At 48.9% G+C, this 13,300-nt stretch overlaps 1 protein-coding gene across 3 annotated transcripts; it reads left to right on the top strand.

The window, feature by feature from the left end:
* Nucleotides 1–1,528: 1,528 nt before the first annotated feature.
* On the top strand, nt 1,529–13,293 carry zfx (zinc finger protein X-linked). Of its 3 annotated transcripts, none has more exons than XM_015341302.2 (8): nt 1,529–2,001; nt 3,976–4,072; nt 4,948–5,409; nt 5,706–5,855; nt 6,980–7,117; nt 7,961–8,095; nt 8,241–8,384; nt 8,696–13,293. In XM_015341302.2, exons 2-8 carry the CDS (start codon nt 4,006–4,008, stop codon nt 9,883–9,885), a joined length of 2,286 nt encoding a protein of 761 aa, XP_015196788.2. In that variant the 5' UTR covers nt 1,529–2,001; nt 3,976–4,005; the 3' UTR covers nt 9,886–13,293. The 3 variants fall into 3 exon arrangements, with proteins under 3 accessions (XP_015196788.2, XP_006628058.2, XP_015196787.2); XM_006627995.3 differs by having other exon boundaries at nt 4,945–5,409; XM_015341301.2 differs by lacking the exon at nt 1,529–2,001 and adding an exon at nt 2,384–2,650 and having other exon boundaries at nt 4,945–5,409.
* The last annotated feature ends 7 nt before the right edge of the window (nt 13,294–13,300 follow it).

Here is a 13,300-nt window from a genome sequence, read left to right as displayed (position 1 = left end):
TGTTTGGTGCCTTGGTCTTCTGTTATAATAAACACGTGGATGGTGTTTTTTGGTAATAATGGATGTTAATATCAAATTTTATAAAACTCTTTAACTTGGAAACCACAGGTCTGCTCTTTTCCAATGTTTTTTTTCTTCACACAAAATACTGTAATAGGGCAACTGCCTTTAGTTTAAGTAACATTTGATGCCTTCTCAGGAGGTGTTGGTGGACTTCTGCAAATCCTGTTGATTAATAAGCCGTTTTCTGTATTAATTCTAAAATGACAGTTACCTGGAATCAGCTAATTTAGACCTGGTGAGAGAGGCGTGTTTAGTCAAGTAGGTTGGGGGTGTTGACAGCTCTGTTTTCTGAAATGCGATGTGTTTATCTTAATGCATTGGAGCCGTCATCTTATTTATTTTTTTAAAAGGCGGAGAACGTTTTAAACTGCCAAGGGTCTTGTTTAAGAAGAGCGTTCGCCATCTTAAAACAGGATTTGTCTGGTAATACGGTATTTAGGTGTGTAGCAAAAGCAAACGATCTTGCACACGACAGAAATCTGTGTAAGCAGCACTTGCTGGTGAGGGCGGATTCTTAAACGCACTCAACTGGACTGCAGAGCTGAATGATAACTCGGTGTGTTCATAACTCGCCTCTTATTTCATTCCGCACCTGGGTCATTCCAGAATCATGAGCCGCAAAAATCTGAAGAGCTTATATCAGTCTCACAAATATTTATATTTAAGGCATGATCTTGAGTTATGTAAAGTGGCTGGATAACTTCCTGAGATCGGAATGAACTTAATGGGCCGAAAGGAGTCCCCTTGTTTAAAAAAAAAAAAGTGCAGTCTCCTAAATTAGTCTGAGGCTGACAGGGTGATGTTGCAGGGAAGACGAGGACAAAGCACGAAAAATTAATGCAAATGATGGCGTGAATACGGCGGAACCATAGTGATGGGATTTCGTCCTGGCTGAGAAACAGTTTAAGCATCAGTAAGCTGGTCACTTTACATATGCTATATATTCATTTTAAAAAACGTTTTGAAAAGAGACAACATTAAACCCCAAGAAACCTCTTGATATGCGATTCAATTACATCACCTCGGTGGATTTCTCCAAGACTACTGCAAACACTGACACTTTATTTAAAAGTTGATCAAAAGACGCAATGCAATGGATATGATTACTATAGTTGGGGAATTAAGAGTACTTTCAAAATAAAAGAATGGGTTTAAAAAGAATACGGATAAAAAAAGAACATCTGCGTAGTTTATTTACTACACGACCATTTATATTAAACAGTTCATTACACGTCTATGCACTTAATCCTAAATTTTTTAAATCCTAAATTCGTGACACGTTAGTGTTAGTATAATTTAAATGCACGGAAAACTGGAACCATGTAAAACGCTTTAGACCCATAAATATACGATTGTATTACTATTTTAACATTAAATAGTTTTATTACCCATTACTTAAACGCGTCCTTTAAATAATAATATATTCTTTTGCTTTTTAAAAATGTTTTACCAACATTACGGAAAATTCCACGTTAATAGCGTGGCCTTCCCACCGGTTTATTAGAACAAAATCACCGCATGAACTCTTTGTCACAGGGAATACATTAAAACAAGAAAATTGTTCCGAGGCCTTGAAAAGCCGCAATACGGATCTGTAAAAATAAAATCAGTCTCGCTGATTCCTTTTTTTTTTCGGGAATAATGCAGAGCAGCCCTCCGGCCTTGGCCTGCCCGGAGTGACGGCGCCGAGCAGCTTTCTCAATCCCCTTCCGCATTTTCCTACGGCTCTAAGGCAGTGACGTGGTGCTGACGGCGGGGCTGGCGGAGCTGGGGGCCGCTGCTCGGAGAGACTCGGCCCCTCCCTCCCTGCGCCTCAGCGGCCCGCCCCGCCGACACCAGCTCCCGATAGAGCCCAGCCCGAGTCTGGGGGAGCCGCGACGGCCTCGGGAAAGCCAGAGGACCAGGGGCAGCCACCCCGCCACGATCGCCGCACTGCTGGTATGTTTCGCACCGCGCCGATGTGCTTTGCGCTACGACCCCCTCCCTCTTAGGTGTGAAATGCGAGTTTTTGGCCCTTTCTGTATTTTGTGTTTCTTTCCAAAAGCACGACGCGGGCTTTCCGGGCCTGGCCTTGGCTTAGCGTAGAGGCCCAGGCCGCAAGGAGGCCGCAGGTAGGCCTCTTCCGAGGAAAGGAGGGGGCGGGAGTGTTTCATCTTAGTCTGTTTTGGCGGGGTTCGCTTTTAATTGCTGGATGTTTTTTTATGGGAGGGGGGCAGTAGACGTGTTGAGTGTTATTCAAGGTGGGGGGTTTATTTTTTGTTTGGCCCAAAAAAAAAACAAGTCGGTTGGTTGAGTTGAACGGAGAGAGCGGAGGCCCCGGCCGAGAAACCAAGATGGCGATCGTGTTCGGGTTTTGTTGTTGTTATTTTTTTTTTTACGGAAGTGTGATAGGAGGAGCAGATTAGGCGCCATTTTACTAGCTCCGTGTTTTACAGCCTATGCAAGGAATATACAGAAGGGGGCCCGGAGCATCTGCTAACGTAGCCGTTTGGACAGGCGGTGTGGGCGGGGGCAGACATGATCTGAGCGCCAGCTGTCACCAGCGACTTCATCTACACTTGTTATTAATAAGGAGGTCTCCTCCACCGTCAGTGAACGTATACCTCTAACACCCTGTTTACTAACAACATTGCTGCACTGGATAGAATAAAGCTGCAGTTTCAGTTTAATTGCTACAATATGGACAGGTGACATTACCTGTCATTTGTGTGCACCTGGGCATTCTGTCATATATGTGGACTCGTAACGTTGTTTTTTTTTAATATATGAGATCTTATTTCATAATATATTGTTCAGTTATAGTTCGATTTTACAAATGTTTGCCAGGTTAACAGCACAGTGACAGTTCTCAGTAATGGGTTCATGAATCCAATAATCCGATCATGAATCATGAATCCAGCCAGGCACACATTCCCTATATGAAAATTTTTAACAATTCAATTGGTTCGATCCAATGATTTCGTGCATGCCACTAACACAGGGACAGTGTTAATTCCCCATTCACATATGCATATTAGGTTCGGACTTAGTTAATGTGTTCTACAGAAGAACTCCCTCTAGTGATAAGAGATAGATAAGACTTTAATAGATGCTTTATTGTCCACTACTGTGGACATTTGTCTTTGGCTTCTCCCACAGAAGTACATAAGTCACATAAAATCACATGAAATCACAATAATAATATGTGATACATAAATATGTGGATAAATAAATAGGTAGAGGGGAGGAAAACATTTACATACCTTAATTTAGTACTTTTATTGCAGTGATACTCAAGTTCAGTGGTACTTCAGGTTCCTCTGAAACTTTGGAGTTGTTTCCATAACTCTAGTTCTTTTAACTAATGCTTATTTACTAATGTTTAAAAAACCCCACTATGGTACATTTTTCCCTTTGCTGACCCAGTGTTAATTATCCCAAAATGGACATAATAGGCCTATTGCAAAGTTAAAGCAATTTTCTCTTTGTGGTGTTGAAATACCTTCTCCACTAGTGTGTATCAGATTGTTCTGTACTGTCTTCTAATTCAACTTTTTAAAAGGGACAGTTGCCTCATTTGGATCTATCCCTAGAGCTTCTAGGGTTCACCTGTTATTAAGAATTTGTAGCTTTTCAAGTGAATATATGATTGAAACTGCAGGACAGAATTCATATACATTCCAGTTCCAAGAGTTTGTGACCAGTTTGTAAATAACAGATGTGCCGTGCCATTCATTTGCCTCTTAATGTCATAGAAAAACATGCTAATTTTATAGTAATGTAGTTTTTTAGTCACTAGTGTTGATTTTGCATATAGTTTAGTGTTTCTGTACTATGTAGAAAAATACCGCAGTGCTGCAGAAATAGCTTTCTTTTTACGGTATTTGAGCTAGGCTTTAATTCATTTTAAATCACGCTGCAATGTATTGTTAGGATCCCACTGACAAATGAAGTGTCAAGACAATGGATGAAGATGTGACTGGGCTGGCACTGCATCCACAAGAGCCAAAGATCTTTTTCGATGGGTCAGGTAATTCTTCATATTAATGTTTTTTTCTTATAGCTGACAGATGTCCTGCTCTTGTGACTTTGATCCCAGTTTTAACGAACCTTTCAATTTCCTTTAAATATTATGATAATAATCTTTATTTTGTATAGCACCTTTAAAAGTAACTTTTCAGAGTGCCTTAGAGTAAGATAATTAACAAGGAGAATAGGTAACAAAATGAGCACAATTAAAAACAAGGGTTTAGAACGCAGACGTAATGCAGGAAGGGGAAGACAAAGAACTGATGAAATAAAAGCCCTTCTGAAGAAGAAGGTTTTGAATCTGGGTTTGAAAGAGTTTAGGGAGGGTGACTCTCTGATATCCTCGGGGATAGAATAAGAGTTTTGGTTGCAGCAGGAGAAGGACCTCTCACCCATAGAGTGTAAATGGGCTTGGGGGACAGACAGGAGACCAGAACACCAGAATCAGACTAACACAGTTTGCAAAGTGGGGAGCAGGAAGACAGTCATTCAGGTACTGAGGTGCCAACCCATGAAGCCTTATAGGTGAGCTTGAGGGGTTTGAAAACACAAAACCTGACTGGAAGCCAGTGCAAGGACTCCAGGGCAGGGGTGATATGATGGCTTGCACGTGACGGCTGCTGGATTCTGGACACACTGGAGTTTGTCCAGAGTGGGTTTAGAAACCTCAGAGACTAGGGCTTAGACGTAGAAGATGTGGGGGCGACAAGCTTTACCAGCTGTACACAGAAAGCCTTCTAGGCCCTCACCCACCTGATGAGCTGTCCTGCTGCGTGTGAGCCTCCCAGGCCTGTTAGAGGTTGTGAAGCCTGCGGAGCACCGTGGTGGGGGGCCGTGTCGTCCCCGTGACGCCGCCGATCTGGTTCTCGCCAGCAGAGATGCAGGCGGCCGCCCACGCGGACGAGGGCGAGATCGTCGTGGAGGTGCAGGAGACCGTCTTCGTGTCGGAGGCGGGCGGCGCGGGCGTGGCCGTGCACGGCTTCAGCCCCGAGGAGCTGGACCCGGTGGTCATCCAGGACGCCATCGAGAACGTCGTGGCCGAGTACGTGCAGTGCTCCGAGGCCGAGGGGCCGGGGGCCGTGCTCATCCCGGACGAGATGCTGGGAAGCGGCGCTCCGGCGGGGGTGTCCGCGGAGGCCTGCGTGATTCCCGCCGGAGGCCTGTCGGAGGCGGGGGGCGTGGTGCTCCACGCCGGCGCCGCTCTGGCCGACATCCCGGTGGAGGCTCTGCAGGTGGACGTTGTTCCTGAAGAGGTCCTGGTGTCGGAATGCGACCCTGCGGGGGCCATCGACGCCGAGCAGGACCGGACCACCTGCGGGGACTACCTCATGATATCCCGTGAGTTCCCGGAGGAAGGCAGCTGGGAGAAGGAGTCCGAGGAAACGGGGGTTTGGGAAGCAGTCGAGCCGTACCTCAGCTCCATTTCAGAGCCTTACCCTCTTCTGTGCACTAGATGTCAGTAAAAGCAGAGAAACTATTCGTTTTATCTCAGTAATGGGGACAGGTGCCTTGTAAATAGAGTTGAAGAGTTTTGCATTGTATCAGCAAGCACAAGCCCTTATGTCTACAGTTTTATGCGTGCAGACCGTTGTGTGAAGAAATAATATCCTGCTGTGTCTCCCATTGGCTTCCAGTGGACGAGGCCGATAAAATTGTGCAGCAGGGCAGCGGAGAGATCGCCGTGGACGCAGGGGCGGAGGAGCAGACGCCCTCCCCCAAGGAGGACGGGGGGGAGGTTATAAAGGTGTACATCTTTAAGGCCGAGTCGGGGGAGGAAGACCTGGGTAAGGGACTCCAGGATTACTACCTGCCCAAGAGAAATTGGCTGGGGGCGGGTGTGGACGTTCAATAAAAGCTGGGGGTGCTGATGTCATTATTAACTGCTTACACTGAGCTGAAAGTTTAGAGGGACGGCCAGGTCTTGGTAAATTTGCAGTGGTCTGATACTCCTTCCATTTCAAGATGATCGCTTGCACAGTGCTCCTTGGGATGTTTGAAGCTTGGGAAATCTTTTTGTATCCAAATCCGGCTTTAAACTTCTCCACAACAGTATTACGGACCTGCCTGGTGTGTTCCTTGGTCTTCATGATGCTCTCTGCGCTTTCAACAGAACCTTGAGACTATCACAGAGCAGGTGCATTTATACAGAGACTTGATTACACACAGGTGGATTCTATTTATCACCATCAGTCATTTAGGACAACATTGGATCATTCAGAGATCCTCGCTGAACTTCTGGAGTGAGTTTGCTGCACTGAAAGTAAAGGGGCCGAATAATTTTGCACGCCCCACTTTTCATTTTTTTATTAGTTAAAAAAGTTTCAAAAATCCAATAGATTTCGTTCCACTTCACAATTGTGTCCCACTTGTTGGTGATTCTTCACATAAAATAAAAAATTTATATCTTTATGTTTGAAGCCTGAAATGTGGCAAAAGGTTGAAAAGTTCAAGGGGGCCGAATACTTTCGCAAGGCACTGTATATAGAGCTTTTCTGGACACTCCACTCAAAAGTGCTTTACAGGTAATGGGGATCCCCTCCACCACCACCAGTGTGTAGCCCCCACTTGGATGATGCGAAATAGCTGCCATTGTGCACCAGTCCACTCCCCACACACCAGCTCTCAGTGGGGAGGAGAGCAGAGTGATGAAACCAGTTCAGTGACGGGGATTATTAGGAGGCCATGATTGGTAGAGGCCGGGGGGAAATTTGGCCAGGACACCCCTGCTCTTTTCGAAAACTGCCCCTGGTGTGACATTTCCACCCGAGTGGCAGGTAACCACACCTCACAGATGAGCCCCCTTTATCTTTTCAACAGAGAGTGAGGTCTGGGCTCATGTGGGCAGAGCAGTGGGCGGCCAGTTGGCTTGAGTGTCTTTGCACATGGAGTTGTACTGTGGGTTTTCCAGGTGGCACGGTGGACATCGAGGAGAGCGATGCGGAGCACGAGCACGGCGTTGGGCTGCTGGAGCCGTCGGGACACGGGCCGAGAGAGAAGATGCTGTACGTGACTGTGGGGGGCTCCCAGCCCGATGAAGAAGACCTCAGTGAGTGTTTCAGTGAGGGCGGTCTAGGGCAAGAGCACACGAATCCAGTCCTGGAGTCTAGTCCAACTGAGCCTTTAATTGCCTAATTGAGCTCGTTTGCTTTATTGAAGTGTTTCTTTGTTCTTCTTATGCTGGCGATTTAGACAGACCTATAAATCCTGCTGGAAAGTGCTATTGCAGAGCAAGGATTGGGTACCCTGGTTTATAGTCGGCTGCTATCATCAGGGCCAGGCAAGGTACTGGTTACTAACAACTAAACAAGCAATTTGACTGTTTCTCATTTACAGCCTGTCGTGTGGTGTTCTTACACAAGACAAGCACATACTGTTGATTGTCGTCCTTACTGTGAAAATAGTTATTTTAAAACAAAGGAGAGGAAAAAAATAAAAATCCCACCCCGATTTAATTGTAACCTAGAGCATGGCTGCCTGATTCTTCCAGAAGGTGTGTTCTTCCAGACGTTTGCTTATTGTACATCCACTCTGTTTGGAATCGCCAGCTGTTGTTAAAATTCAGCTCTTCTGGCATCGACTGCCGGACCTGCCTGGGTGAGAGCAAGGTGCCCGCTTGCACAGTCCATTTGTCACCCGACCTGCCGCGCAGCTCCTGCACCAGCGCTGGTGGTGGTTGGCGGAGCTGGAGTGCCCAGAGTACCCTAGCGGACTCATCCTGGGGGCACTTCACCAGGGACCTGAGCTGAGTCGCTGCCGCGTGTGGTGCCACAAGCCAGACTCGAACCCCTGACACCCGACCCGCGCTTGATCGCATTTACTGCCCCTGGAGCACGGCCCCTTTAATTCCAAGCATGCAAATAATGTTTCCCCCCCCGTCTCTCTTACCCAGATGCGGCTGAGGTGGGGGGCGAGGTGTACATGGAGGTGGTCGTTGGTGGAGAGGAGGCGATGGCGCACGAGCAGCAGTACGACAACACGGTCCTGAGCAAAGACTTCATGCCCGTGGCCTGGGCCGCGGCTTACGGTCAGTGTGCGCGCGCGTCTTTTCCCGTCCCGCAAGAGTCTGTTGCGGGAATGGCGCCGGTCCAGGTGTTTCCGTGATGGTTATTAAATCCGGACCCGTCCGCGCCGGCTCGCTGCCTGGTGTCACCCCTGGGTCCCGTTGACAGGTAACGACGAGAGCGAGGCCTGTGAGAACAGGAACGGGGCCGCCAGCGCCCTGCTGCACATCGACGAGTCCGCCAGCGCTGGGAAGGGGGCGAAGCAGAAGACCAAACGCCGGAAGAAGATTGATGCCAGGCAGTTCCAGACAGGTATTATCAAGCAGCAGGGTTTCCATTGGCACTTTCACGCATTTTGACAATTTTGACCAGTTACTGCCCTCTCCGTTCTTCGATTGTGAGATTTTTGCACTGCTCATTGCTGTCTTGTCTGGTGTGCGTTGGGGTGGTTTGCGTAGATGTGTTGGAGGGAAGCTGTTTGTTATCGTCTTGCCAAACCTGATTCCATGCAGCTGGTTGCTGTGGCGATAAATTCTTGAATGAATGAGTCCAGTGGTTGTGTAGGGCAGTTTATAAAAATATTTCCATTCCATTGATTTCCTCTTCCCTCTCCCCGCCTCTAGCCATTATAATCGGGCCTTACGGGCAGCCCCTGACCGTGTATCCCTGCGTCCTGTGTGGGAAGAAGTTCAAGTCCCGGGGGTTTCTCAGGAGGCACATGAGGAACCACCACGAGGTCCTGAACAAGAAGAAGTACCAGTGCACGGACTGCGACTTCACCACCAACAAGAAGGCCAGCCTGCACAACCACATGGAGGTGCACAAGCTGACCGGCAAAGCCGAGAAGGCCGTCGAGTGCGAGGACTGCGGCAAGGAGTTCTCCCACGCCGGCGCGCTCTACACCCACAAGATGGTGCACAGGGACAAGGGCGCCACCAAGATGCACAGGTGCAAGTTCTGCGACTACGAGACGGCGGAGCAGGGCCTGCTGAACCGCCACCTGCTGGCCGTGCACAGCAAGAACTTCCCCCACATCTGCGTGGAGTGCGGGAAGGGCTTCCGGCACCCCTCGGAGCTGAAGAAGCACATGAGGACCCACACGGGCGAGAAGCCCTACCAGTGCCTGTACTGCGAGTACAAGTCGGCCGACTCCTCCAACCTCAAGACGCACGTCAAGACTAAGCACAGCAAGGAGATGCCCTACAAGTGCGAGCGCTGCTTCCAGACCTTCCCGGAGGCCGAGGAGCTGCTGCACCACGCCCTCAGCCACGAGGAGGCCAAGACGCACCAGTGCGCCCACTGCGACCACAAGAGCTCCAACTCCAGCGACCTGAAGCGGCACGTCATCTCCGTGCACACCAAGGACTACCCGCACAAGTGCGACGTCTGCGGCAAGGGCTTCCACCGGCCCTCCGAGCTCAAGAAGCACATGGCGGCGCACCGCAGCAAGAAGGTCCACCAGTGCCGGCACTGCAGCTTCAAGATCTCCGACCCCTTCGTCCTCAGCCGGCACATCCTCTCGGTCCACACCAAGGACCAGGCCTACCCCGGCAGGCGCCGCAGGAAGCCCTTCGGGCCGCGGGGGGAGCTGAAGAAGGCCGGCGGCAAGGCGCACCGGGAGCGCCGCGTCTACCAGTGCCAGTACTGCGACTACAGCACCGGCGACGCCTCGGGCTTCAAGCGCCACGTCATCTCCATCCACACCAAGGACTACCCACACCGCTGCGAGTACTGCACCAAGGGCTTCCGACGGCCCTCCGAGAAGAACCAGCACATCATGAGGCACCACAAGGACATGGTGCCCACGGACTGAGGGGGCCGGCCCGGCTCTCGTGCTCGTGTTGGGAACGGGGCGGCCCGGCCCGGCCCCGTGCCGACTCGCGCGCGGCGCCGAGGGCCCTGCCCCATGAGCTGCCCGCTGACAGGGCCTCAAGCATTACACAGGGTCGATCCGAGATCGCAGAGAGAGCACTTAGCTGGCTTCAAGTGTTTTGCACCTTAAAAGATCCCCGTTTTTTTTGTTCTCCCCCAGGGTTGTTGACTCGAATTGAAATGAATTACCTCTCGGTGCGGGTATATCTCACTGAAACCCTCCGTGACTTTCTTTGCTCCGTTGTTTCCCATGCTTCTTAGTTCTTTCTTCTTCTCCCTTATGCCCACCGCTGTTGTTGATATGTTAACGTGTTAAGTATGAACATATGTGTCTTTGTGTAGATTATATATATAGTGCTCACAGAAGTAGAGGATGTTGACAGATTCTTTTTAGTTGTGATGTCAGTTTTGCTCTCCCCGTGGTGGGGAAGTAGTGGGTTCCCCGGTGGTCCCACTTCACGTGGGTCGTTCGTCTTGTATACAGCGGGCCGACCACAGATGCGTTGGGGGCTTATTTTCCCACCCAGGTGTGCGCTGAGGGAAGTGCGCGTGGAGACGGCCCACAGAGAGGGTTTGTGCGGTGGGTTTGCAGCAGCCTGCACTTTCCAGAAGTGGAAAGGCGAAAGGCAGCTGGCACGTTGTGCCACAGTCTGTCGTTGTCCGGCTGTAGAGTCAGCAGGAACAAACTGGCGCTGTGACTGATCTGCTGAGCGGGGCTCCTTGAATCCAGGATCCACGAGCGCTCAGCGGAGTTCTGAGGGACAGGTTCTGTTGCCTGTGGTCCGCTGATATAGCCGCACGTGCACAGGCTGATGCAGGCTGTAGCGATGCTGAGCATTGCAACGGCGGTCACGCCTGTGCTCTCTGGCGCGTCTCACTTCACAGCGCGCTGGCCATCTCGTACGACTGGACAGACCCCCGCCAGACCCCAGCACTGAATCCACATGACCGGTGATCCCGTGACCAACAGAGCTGACTCTCATGTCTGTGAGGGCAACTTTGCAGGTGTCCGCAGTCAGGACACTGGCAGCTTTTGAGTGTTCCTCTGTCCTCTCTTCGTTCTCGGAATCGAACAGTGCTCTGGCCTGCTTCCAGACATCCGACTTGCACCCAGACCCTGACGTGACCAGTGACGCCTCCTGACCTCCCCTGTTGAACATCTCTGAGAACCGTGGCGGATGGGTTCAAGTTCAAGCACCTCCCATGCGGGACCTCCAGAAACGGGGGTCTGCCTGCCAGAGGGGTGCAGCTGGAGCTCATCAGGAGCACGAGGTGTGGCTGCTTCAGTTGCGCTCTCTCGAAGTTGTAGGATTTCGTGGGAAAGTTGGCCTAAAACCAGCTGGTCATGTGGCTTCCAGTTTGATTTGATTGCTTTAGTGGAGCGATCACTTTAGTAGCTGGAGTGGGATGTTTCGGTTCTTTCATCTGTGCTGTGCTGTGCTTGTGATTGGCTATTGCATTATTTTGCAAGGACTAGAAGAGAGAATGTCATTGAGGCGGTCTTCTCCAGTAGGTCTTTGAAATTTGTTTGCCTTTTGTTTCGGATGAAGTGGGTTGTTTTTAAAAGCAAAATGAGAAGCTGTCTACTCTGCATTTCCCAGGATTCCCTTGTGTAGTGAACAGCATGTCACAAATTCTGTTTCATGCTTAAAGGGGAACTTGAGGTCTTGAAATAGAGCAGTTATTTTAAATTTGGTGGGTGGGCATTGACTCTTGTTTTGAGCTGTAGAAGTAAATGGGGGTCTTGCACTCCTGTGTTTTATGCCTCTCTTCCAATATATTTCAGTCTACGTTTTGAGCACATCTTACTTTGCCAACACATTCACATAGCTCTGTGTTTCCTGGACGTCCAAACACTGAGATTTGGCTTTGTGAATGAAGAACCCCTTCATGTCTGATTAAAATTAGATTTGAAATAGTTTTAGTTTGCATCCCCTTAGGTTGTTCTGACATGTTTGCAGTAAAGTTTTTCTTCCTCGAGAGCCGACGCCCTCACTGGATGACCTCGGGGACTCTCTACAATGTGAATAACTCCACGGTGGTGTGCTGTCTGCAGCAGCGAAAACAAAACGCTGTTGTGTGTGATTGTTTAGTTGCAGTGTTGGACCCAGTGTTCCCTAGTTTCATATTTTCATAATGTGTATATACATGCTGGCTTTTGGTGTGGGAATGTTTTGGATTGTATTGGGGGGGAGTAAGGATAAGAAATTTTACTTGATATATATTTTAAGAAATGTTAATTGTTGACATTAAATCTGTTTATAAAGGCAGTTCTGTTAAAGTTCTCTGAGTGATCTGGTGGGTGAATGAATGTGTGTGGCTTGAAATTCACTGGGACACGTTCTTGTAAAGCTCACTCTGCCTTCCATACTGCCATGACATTACACGAACTGTATTAATGCTGAGCAGGCACTTACTTTTTTTTTGCAAGCTGCACAACCGATGAATTCCTGATTTCAGCTGGCAGCTAGAATGTGTGCTTCAGTAATATACAAAAAAAACATCTTTGTATGAAGTGGCTGGAGGGCTTCCTGACCCCAGACAGCTGCTTGGAGAGGCAGAGCTCTGCTCAGGAGGGGGCTGCAGGTTTGAGTGCTCTGAACAAAGCAAGAAGATAAAAATGGCAGATGATGATCCCCAAGGCTGCAGAGGCCTTGGGTGTGTAGGAAGTGTGTGTGTAGGAAGCAGTAGGTGCCTGTCAGCTCTGCACCCTCACATTTCCTGCTTCCAATTCCCGGTTGGGAAGGCCGTCTGTGTGGAGTCTGCGTGTTCTCCCCTGTGTCCATGTGTGTTTTACCCAGGTGCTCTACGTTTCTGCCTGCCTGCCTCCCAGAGACATGCTGGGCTAGTGTAACTGGCATCCCCAGAGGCTCCGTGGGTCTGTGTCCACTCTGTGCCATGCCAGCGTCCCTTCCAGAGCACGAGCCCGCCTTGGGCCTCTTTTCCTTCCTCAGTATAAGCGTGCAAGCCAAAACTTTTCTGTGCTAGCTGTGCTACACGAGTATTTACACCAGCCGTCTGGAACAAAATGTGCTGCACACAGGTCATATAACTTAGCAATTCATTTCAAATTGCCTAGGAGGATGGTGGTTGCTCAGCACTTAAAAATACCTTAATTTCCTGCTGTTTCCTTTTTATATATTTTTTTAGTTTTCATTTGTGTTGGTTCACCTTTTTAACTAGGGTATATAAGTTATTGTTTTGTACACAGATCCTCTTAAAATGTTCTCTATAGGTGTATGCTTTTAAGACAAAGCCAGAACTGTGTAATTGTAATGGATGTAATTGATATATTTGTAAAAGAGAAAAATTGTATAGAGAAAAGCAAATAAAGTTCAGAGTATTTTTCTTTGATG

The sequence above is a fragment of the Lepisosteus oculatus genome, chromosome 5 (assembly GCF_040954835.1).
Source record: "Lepisosteus oculatus isolate fLepOcu1 chromosome 5, fLepOcu1.hap2, whole genome shotgun sequence".
NCBI classification, from domain to species: Eukaryota; Metazoa; Chordata; class Actinopteri; order Semionotiformes; family Lepisosteidae; genus Lepisosteus; species Lepisosteus oculatus.
Note: the sequence above shows the minus strand (reverse complement) of the source record. Positions and strands in the feature narration are given on the sequence as shown.